The 9,287-nt window shown below is 56.8% G+C and overlaps 1 protein-coding gene across 1 annotated transcript; it reads right to left on the bottom strand.

The window, feature by feature from the left end:
• Nucleotides 1-342: 342 nt before the first annotated feature.
• SMIM38 (small integral membrane protein 38) lies at nucleotides 343-4,539 on the bottom strand. The gene has a single exon (XM_069565026.1). The coding sequence runs from the start codon at nucleotides 4,215-4,217 to the stop codon at nucleotides 4,062-4,064; it is 156 nt and encodes a 51-aa protein (XP_069421127.1). The 5' UTR covers nucleotides 4,218-4,539; the 3' UTR covers nucleotides 343-4,061.
• Nucleotides 4,540-9,287: the final 4,748 nt, after the last annotated feature.

Raw genomic sequence — 9,287 nt, 5'->3', positions numbered from 1 at the left:
ATTGAGTCATACGCTTAATTCATCAATTTTTATTCTTTCATGCTTTCCTGATGGCTCAGCTGGTAACGAACCCACCTGCAATGCAGGAGACCCCTGTTTGATTCCTGGGTCAGGAAGATCCACTGGAGAAGAGATAGGCTACCCACTCCAGTATTTTTGGGCTTTCCTTGTGACTCAGCTGGTAAACAATCGGCCTGCAATGCAGGAGACCTGGGTTCGATCCCTGGGTTGGGAAGATCTCCCAGAGAAGGGAAAGGCTACCCACTCCAGTATTCTGGCCTGGAGAATTTCATGGACTATACAGTCCATGGGGTCGCAAAGAGTCAGACACGACTGAGCGACTTTGACTTCACTTCTCTTCATGTTTATTAATAAAGGCATTTGTGGCTATAGCTTTTCCTCCAAGGACTGCTTTAGCTGCATCTCACAGGTTCTAGTTTGACGTATTTACATTATCACTTAGGACCCCTCCTCCAGGAAGTGCCCTTCTGTGTTCCCATGACAAGCAATCCACTCGCCCACCATAACACTCTCACTGCATTATAAAGGTCTGCTGCAGTCCGTGCAGTGTAAAAAAAATAATGCAAGTTACATATATAATTTTAAGTTTTCCAGTAGCCACACTAAGGTGCATTCAGAGAAACAGATGAGATTAACCTTAACGTTTTATTTAACCCAAAGTGTCCAAAATATTATCATTTCAATACATAATCAATAGAAAACCATTGTTAATTAGATTTTACATTAGTTTCTGCACCCAGCCTTCAAAATCTGGTGTGTTTCACACTTACAGGACATTTCAATTTACACTGGCCACAGCCTTGGTGGTTAAGAGCCTCGGGTGCCTCGTGCACGCATTTCCAGTCTAGCTGCCCATGTCTTGGCTCCCAGCCTGCACGCGACCTGAAGGGCAAGTTCTACTCTACCTTTAACATGGTACTTGTGGTGCCTCCCACGTTGTGAGATTATGAGCCCCAGTGATACTTTCCAAGTTAAGGACTGGAACTACCCCTCCATTTATCCACCTGCTGCCCTTCACTGTCAGTCACTCAGCCTTCAGCTATTCACTGCCTACCTTCCATGTGGTACCTTCCAGTCTGCCTGTTGCTACCAGGTGTGACTAAAGAAGCATCTCCAAGCATCTCTAAGAAGGAATAAGTTTCTTTCATCCTTGGACTTCTTATTGGACCAAACTCTTAAGAGCCCCCAAGGAACCATGAGAAGCTCCACCCTCTGACTCCAGGGTGAAGCTGCCCAGGACAGCTGAGCATGGCTGATATTTCTCAAAGGCAGACAAAGGCAAAACGAGCACATAAACATGCCATTCAAGGCACACAAAGACCCCCAAATAGTGTGCCCGGCTATAGGCTGCAGTTACAAAGAACGGCCAAGAAACAATGTTTCAGCATCTAGAGATGCCGTGGGACGTAATTCTAGTTCATGGCGTGAAACTAAGGGTTTCCAGGAAGCTTTGCCTCTCTGATATAGAGACCTCTCCCTCTCCATCACCCCTTTCTTTCTCGTCCTGACTGGAACTCACTCAAGCTGCCTGGAGTAGCTGCAGCCTTCTTGTAACCATGAAGACCAAAGCTACATCCTAAGGATGGCAGAGTAGAAATACAGAAGGGTGTGGGTTCTTGATGACCTCATGGAGCTGCCGTACTCCAGCCTAGGATTGCCAACTGCCAGACATTTTGCTCCATGTAAACGAAAAATGGAAAGAAAAAAACAAAAGCTTCTCTTATTGTCTCTGTTCCTTGCACTGAGTGCAAACACTGCCTACCTGTGACCAGGGCACAGCCTCTTATTCACCCAGCCACAATGTTTCAAGTGCCTACACTGAGTCAGGCCCATGTCAGGAGGTTGTAAATTGTCAATGTGTGGATACACAAGACTTGTACTCTGATGAATAATTTTGACAAAATTCTGGTGGCTAATTTTGTCAGTTGCAAGTAACAGAAACCAATGTAAACTGGCTTAAGGAAAAGAGATGAGAAATCTATAGGTCAATGAAACTGGAAAGGGGCTCAGACAATGTTGGCAGAATCCTGTCTTCTCCCATGGTTCCATCACTCCACTGGACAAGCCCAACAGAAGAGTGAGTCCCTCCCCAACTCTAGCAAGAATGCTGGAATACTAGCTCATGGACAAAAACTGTTGTTGTTATTGTTGTTTAGTCACTAAGTTGTATCTGATTCTTTGTGACCCTATGGACTTTAGCCCAACAGGCTCCTCTGTGCATGGAATTCTCCAGGCAAGAATACTGGAGTGGGTTGCCATTTCCTCCTCCAGGGGATCTTCTTGACCCAGGGATCGAACCCACATCTCAAATCTCCTGAATGGGCAGACGGGTTCTTTACCACTGGGCCACCAGGGAAGCCCCATGGACCAAACGGTAGACCTCAAATCTACATGCCCATGTGGACACACAGGTCCCATGCAGGCTACACGCAGGTCACACACACTCAACAGTGGGGCAGACTTGCGTGTGTCTTGTGAACATCTGATTTCTCCCTCCATCCAAGGGACTGCTTTGCCCAGGATGGAGGGGTTTCTCAGGCCATGGGACTTTCTGTTTTAAAACCTGGCAATACCAGGCAAACTTCCCTCCACTAGCATATGCTCACGACAACTAATGTGATTCCCCTTCCTTAGAAAGATCAGCAAAATCACACGTGATCATTTTAAAGAAAATTAGATAAGTTTCCCTAAAGAGAACAAGAACATCCCTCCCCTAACCCGGTGATCAGAGCACTCAGACACCCCGTGACCAATCGTCCTTACAAAGAAGCAGAGTTCTGCTCGGCCACTGGCTATACGACTGCCCAGAGGACAGCCACGTACACAGGCCTGGACGGATCACGCCGTGGTCCCTTCTGCCAGGATGCGAAGGCAGATGGCTCCCAGCTACCAGGGCCCAAGTGTCCGCTCACCCAGCTCAGTGACTCCAGACCTCTGATAGCCACTGAAGATTCCAGCTGAGCCAAACCCTTTTGGAATTCACAGTGTCACCAGGCTCCAGCCTGCCAGGAACATCTCGAATTAGCCACTGCTTCTCAGTCTGGGGGACTCAGCCACTGGCATTGCCAAAACGTCCGGAGTGATTCAACTCTGCCGTCAGATCGAGAAGCACGGAGCCACCTCGTGCTGCCCCTTTAGTTCAGGGTGTGATGGGATGAGGGCACAGAGGGCAGTGGCTTCTTGGGCTCCAGTAGTTTCCCTGCCTGTCCGTCTTCTCAGGGACGTCTCAGCCACATCCTTGAAAGCACAAAGGAGCAGAGGGCCTTGGGTCCCGTGGCTTCACTAAACCATCCTCCATGTCCTGCAGGTTACAGACAGTAGGGGGAGGGGGACGGTGGCAGGGGGAGGGGGACGGTGGCAGGGGGAGGGGGATGGCTCAGCCCACCCCTCACCTGACCCTACTGGTAATAACCTTCTGGGGGAGGTGCGGGGAACAGGGACTAGTGCACCCATTTAAGAGATGAGGAAAGAGAGTTTGTCCACGGCCTGGAGCTGGACTTGGACTCATAGTCACAAGTCTGTCTTGAGAGCCCCCCAGGGGTCTGCGCTGGGGAAACCAAGGCACAGCTTGTGGTTACTGTCCTCCCTGCTGGAGGCGGGGCCCAGGGTGGCTGTAGGAGGCAGGGCCGGCCTGTGATGTGGTCACGCCTGTCCTTGTGCCACCGTCCTCCCCCCAGACCAGCCCTTCTGGCTCACCCCGCGCCTCCTCCTGCAAACAGATTTATAAAGAATTGGAAATAGAGAAAGTCTAAAAGCGAGACCCATGGCCAGGATCACTCACTCTGACGGGGACCCCACAGCCTGGTGGACAGACAGGCAGGGGCTCTCCACTCCCTGACGTGGGATGCGGGAGGTGGCCAGGACAGTCCTGGTGGGGCTGGGCCATCTCTGCCCCGCAGGTAGGCTGCGGGGCTGGGCTCCCCGCTCCGCACCCGGCCCCACCCCCACCCCGGCCCCAGGACAGATCCTCTGTGGGACACACTCTCCCTGCGGGAGGGCTCCCGGGTGCCTGGAGCTCCCGCCACGGGCCGCAGGAGGCCCTAGTCCTCCTTGGGTTTGCGCAGCTGCCGCCGGCCCAGTCTGTAATCGATGTAGGTGCCCAGGCAGGACCACAGAAGGAAGCGAGCCAACAAGATGATGACCAGCAGGACCAGGAGCGGGTCGGGGCCCGTGCCGCCCCCGAGCCAGGAGTCCATGGCGAGGCCAGCGGGCACCCGCCCCCACCAGAGGAGCGGCCCCCCGCGCCCCCCGCTAGCCGTCCAGCCCGGGGGTCTCCTCCTTAAGGCGCCGAGCCCGCTCCCTCCGCGCCGCAGCGCAGGGGCCTCCCCGGCGGGAGAGGACAGCTCGGGGACAGCGAGCGGCCTCCTTGGAGAAGAGGCCCCGCGCCATTCAGCGCGCGCGGGCGGCGCTCCGGGCCGACAAGGGCCGCATTGTCCGGCCGGGCGGGAGGCTCGCGGCCCGGCGCTGACGTAATCTCCAAACGTCTCCGGCGGCAGCTGCTGGGCGAAGCCGGCCACCTTCTCCGGGCGCTTTCAGCCGCCCACGCCCGCTCTTCCGGCCGCGCCAGACAATCGGGCCCTTTCTCTGCCCAATTAGCTATCACTTCTGGAGGCCGGCGCTGTCCAGCGGCCGCGGGCCCGCGGCGGCGGCAGCAGGCCGGGCGGGAGGGGCCTGGCGGCCCGGCGGGAGGGCTGGCGGGAGCTGTGCGGATGAAAGGGGAGCAGAGGGGCGCGAAGGTGAGACCCGGCGCCCCGCGCCCACAGGCGACCCCGGCGAGCTCAATTAGCGCACGGGCCGCCAGCGCCTCAAAGGCCGCCCGCCCGCCCGCCGCCCGCCCGCCGCCCGCCGCCCGCCGCCCGCCGCCCGCCGCCCGCCGCCCGCCGCCCGCGGGGGTGGGCAGCGCGGGCTGGCGGGGGCGGGGACGGCGCGGGCGGCTCCGGAGGGGAACCTGCTTAATCACCCAGGAAGGCCCGGGCCGGTCCCCAGATCACCCCCCAGCGACCCACCGAGGGCCTTGGACGCCGCCCGCAGCCCGGGCTGGACGGTCGGCCTGCGGCACCCCCCTCACACCCTGCAGGGCCTCCGTCCAGGGCCCACCGCAGACATGGAGTGACCGAGCTCAGTGCTCATCCTCCTGGTGCAAAGCTTATCGGAAACGGGGGCGAGTGACAGTTCTGCCTTGAAGGGCCATGGGGAGGCCCAAGGGACAGTGTCCACACAGGACCAGCAAGGGCCCTGGGCGTGGAATCACTGGCTGCGCTCTTGTCCCCGAAGAGGACCCGGGCAGAAATGTCTCCACCACACGGCTGGAGTGACCGCACCCTCGTCCCGCCTTTCTCTGCCTGCTGCGTGCGCATGTGCACACACGAACACACACAGGTGAGAACACAGGTATACACATACATGCCTGCACCTATAACACACACACACACCCCTGCACCTATAACACGCATGCACACACACACACCAGGACGCGCACACCTCCGCAGACTTTGCCATCCCAAGTCCATGGCTGGCCTTCCACAGCCAGGTTTCTCGTGGACGAAGAGACAGCCTGGCCTCTTCCAACCCCGATCCCCTGGTCCCATAACACAAAGGGGTGCAAGCTGGAGGTCAGGAGGTGCCCTGGCCCCCAAATGCCAGATCCAGGGAGTCTAGCTGTGCTCTCGCCAGGAAATGGCCCACCTCCAGGGACTCAAGCCAGGGAGAAAGCTGAGGAGCCTCCATTCTTGAATTTGTCCTCCATCTACAAAGTGAAAATGTGAGTCCAGCCAGGCTTTCTGGAAGTTTCTAGCTGAGCAGTAAATGCAGAGACTTTGACAGGGAGCCAGGGTAAGATGGGCAGTGGAAAAGCTGATGTGGTCACTCCTAGGTGATCCAGCTGTGGGCCAGACCCATGATGAGCTTCCCACTTGCACCCTCCCTCCTTACCCAGGAGCCCAGCCCTCACTGTGACCTACAAAGGCTCTGTCGAGAGTGCTCCAAGCCTGACTGTGCCCTGGGTGGGAAGCCAGGGCACATTTCCACCTCCATCCACAGAGAGAGCCACCAGCCAGTGGCCTGGCCAGGTGTCCAGCGTGTCTGCAGAGTAGACTGTCAGGTAATGTTCAGCCCTGGGCTCGTCTGCCCTTCACAGAGCTTTGTTTGACGACCTCTTCAAACCCATGTGGGAATTTAGATCGTAGGAGCCTAACATGGCATCATTAATGAAGCAGAGCACCCCCCGGGGTGTGGAGACTGGATAAGGGCTTCCAGGACGTTGCAGAATGTCCCTAGGGGCCTTCACAAGCACCACCCTCCCCCCGACTTCGAGAACCCACCTGCACGTGGAGTGAGGCTCCCAGGGGAAGTGGCTGAGCGCGGGGAGGGAGGAGAAGCTAATTTCTCAGCTTCTCACTTCTCTGGGAGGTCGGCGTCTCCTGGTGGGCGTCCTGGGCGGCCAGAGACAGGGGCGCACACTGGACGAGGGTGGCCCGTCCTCAGCCTCCCAGCCCGCAGGCCCTGACCCGGCAGTGGGGACAAGGTGGCCTTAGCCTCGGATAAGCGGCTCTGATTGCGAGCACACAGTCGGCACACAAAGTCAACATCACCTCAGTCACATGACCTCCACGCCCCGACACTCTCCAGGGTCATGGAGTCCTCCGCTTCCTGTTCAGATGTCCCCGGGCCTCTGGAGTTGGGGAGGCCAAGGTCAGCAAGCCCTTCAGGAGAGAAAGTGAACAGTCTCCTTCCCTGGACGGGGTCCAGCCAGCCCAGAATGGTCTTGTCCTGGGTGAGGTCTACCTGACGCAGCTGCGGGGGCTTATGATGGACAAGGTGACCCTCACCCACAGGGGGGGGTAATAAGGTGACAGCAAGTGGCCTGTACCTGCAGTGTCCCATGGGGTGGGCGCAGGGACCCCAACTCAGGGAGGAAACACCCCAAGTGACCCCCCCCACCAGCAGTGAGGGTGGGCTCCTCCCCGGCCCCTGGGACCCTCCCACATCCCTCTGTTCCCGACCCTTCTCCAGGGACATCCCAGATCACAGGAGTCACCCCAGCGCCCAGGGATTCACACCCTCCCAGTCCACCCTTCACCAGGGACTGACCCCAGGAGGGATGAAAGGCAAGCTCCTCTGCTGGGGGTCAGGGCAAGTTCAAAGGTCACACAGCCCTCACATCACCCCCCGAGATCACGGTGAGTTCAGGACTGTGCCTTAAGTTGAAGCTCCCCTTGGCTTTTCCCTCCTGCCTCCCACCCAACCCCTCCTCCCTCCCGGGTCCCCAGGGTGCCTGCACTGCCTCCCAAACACGACCCAGGCCTCAGTGAGTATCCTGGCCACGGGAGCTAGAGTTTGCCCCGACTCCAGGGCCCAGCCAGTGGAGGGTCCACCTGGGTCGCTGAGGACAGAGTGGGGGACCCAGGTTACTTTCAGGACAGTTACTTTAAGGGCCAGGGACTCTTCCTGCATGCCGTGTCCAAGCTCTGAAGCAGCACCCAGCAAGTCCTCTCTCATCAGCCCCTTAACAATACCCAGCAGATGACCCCGGTCCACAGGCGAGGTCCCAGCAGGAAGCAAATAGTCCCTCTCCGCTGGGCGGGGTGCAGCCGGCCCAGGACTACCTTCTCCTGGGGAAGGTCTACCCAATGCAGGCGCCGGGGACTTTAGACGGACAAAGTAGATGCACAGCTGTGTCCCCAGCCAGATCTGCTGTCCCTGGAGGTCACGACCCTGGAACGAGCCCTAAGCATCCCGCTCGCCCTAAACAAGCTGTGTCTCCATCAGGGAGTCTCAACATTGCTCTGGCCTCCGCTTCCTCCTCCATCAAAGGGGACAGTAGCCCCTCCCTCATGGTCTGCAAGTCAGACCAGGGGTCAGAACCCTCTGCAGGAGATGAAAGCCCTGCTCAAATGTCATAAAGACCCAGAGGACTCCCCTGACTCAAATGCGGGGCCCGGTGAGCAAAGCTGAGTCCGGCATCTCACCCTGGTGCTTGGTTGGTTAGCTCTGTGTGTTCTCATCACACACCTACCATCCTCTGAAATCCTATATGTATTCCCAGAATGTGAGCTCCCACCAGGGCCCCCAGGGCTAAGCGCAGTTCATGCACCTAGAAGGCCCTCAGGAAGCACATCTTCATGGGCCGACGTCAAGAAGCCCAATCAAAGCAGGCCCAAGTTTTATTAGACCGGATTCTGCCCAAATGGTCAAGCCACCAGCTACAACAGGGCTGAGAGTGAGATCCTCCAAAGTATTGGAGTCTTACTGAAAATCATGATTCATTTTTACTTCTGGCAAAAGCAAGACACACTTATTATTACCGAAAAACAAAAAGCAAACATTGCGTGCATGTGTGAGTTAACAGAGTGGGTGTCAACTCCTGTTTCTGCCCAGATGGAGGGGAAATGCCAGAGGCCCCTAAGCTCGAAGGAGACCCTAGAGCTAGCTCCCCAGGAAGGTTTGTGGTTGATCCATTTTTTCCCCTGAGAATACTGCATCCGAAGACCCAGCGGGTGCAGCCGCTGAAATCAACACAGCTTGCATTTCAAACCAGGTCTCCACTGCCACTCTTGCTCCTCGCAGATGGGGAGAAAATTAATTTTCTTTCTGTCTGCTCCACAAAGGCAGATTAGAATCCCAAACAGAGGGACGAGTGGGGAAGAGTGGAAAGCTTCCTCATTGAGGGAGAGCCCTGCGCCAGCCCGGGTTTCTCTCTAACAAGGGGCGGCCCCCGCCATTGGAAATGTCCTCCTGCAAACATAAAGCGGAGCCCAGGAGAACGCACTTGAGAAAAATCACACCGGGGCCCCGCCAGCAGTTGAAAGCTGGTATGTAACTTTGCTCGGGGGTGATCAAACAGCTAGTCAAGGACGCTGTCAGGAACAGAATGAAATTCCAAATAAATTAGCCATGTCCGAGAAGCCAATACAACACCGGATTAAGGCTCACAAAGAAAACACAATTTATTCAGCCTACCTTGTCAGAATTCTTAATAACCTTGGTTCACTTTTCTCACCTCGGGCCCAGAGTCCCCCGGCCGGAGGGAGACAAAGTGAACCCCTCTTGGATCGTGGGGGCTGCAGAGACCTGCCTGCAAAAGAAGCGATTACGTCTCGGTGAGCCCGGGGTGTTTATAACCTTGTGCTTTTACAAACATTTCGGCAGGGACCATCCTGTCACCCAGAGGAGGCAAGCTGTCGCCAAGCCCCAGACGCACATGCAGCTTGCTCACGTCTGAATGAGAGTTCATACATTAGAATAAGGGACCAGGGGCCAAAGAGAGG

This window comes from Ovis canadensis, chromosome 21 (genome assembly GCF_042477335.2).
Source record: "Ovis canadensis isolate MfBH-ARS-UI-01 breed Bighorn chromosome 21, ARS-UI_OviCan_v2, whole genome shotgun sequence".
NCBI classification, from domain to species: domain Eukaryota; kingdom Metazoa; phylum Chordata; class Mammalia; order Artiodactyla; family Bovidae; genus Ovis; species Ovis canadensis.
The sequence above is the reverse complement of the archived record's forward strand: the minus strand, read 5'-3'. Positions and strand labels throughout refer to the sequence as shown.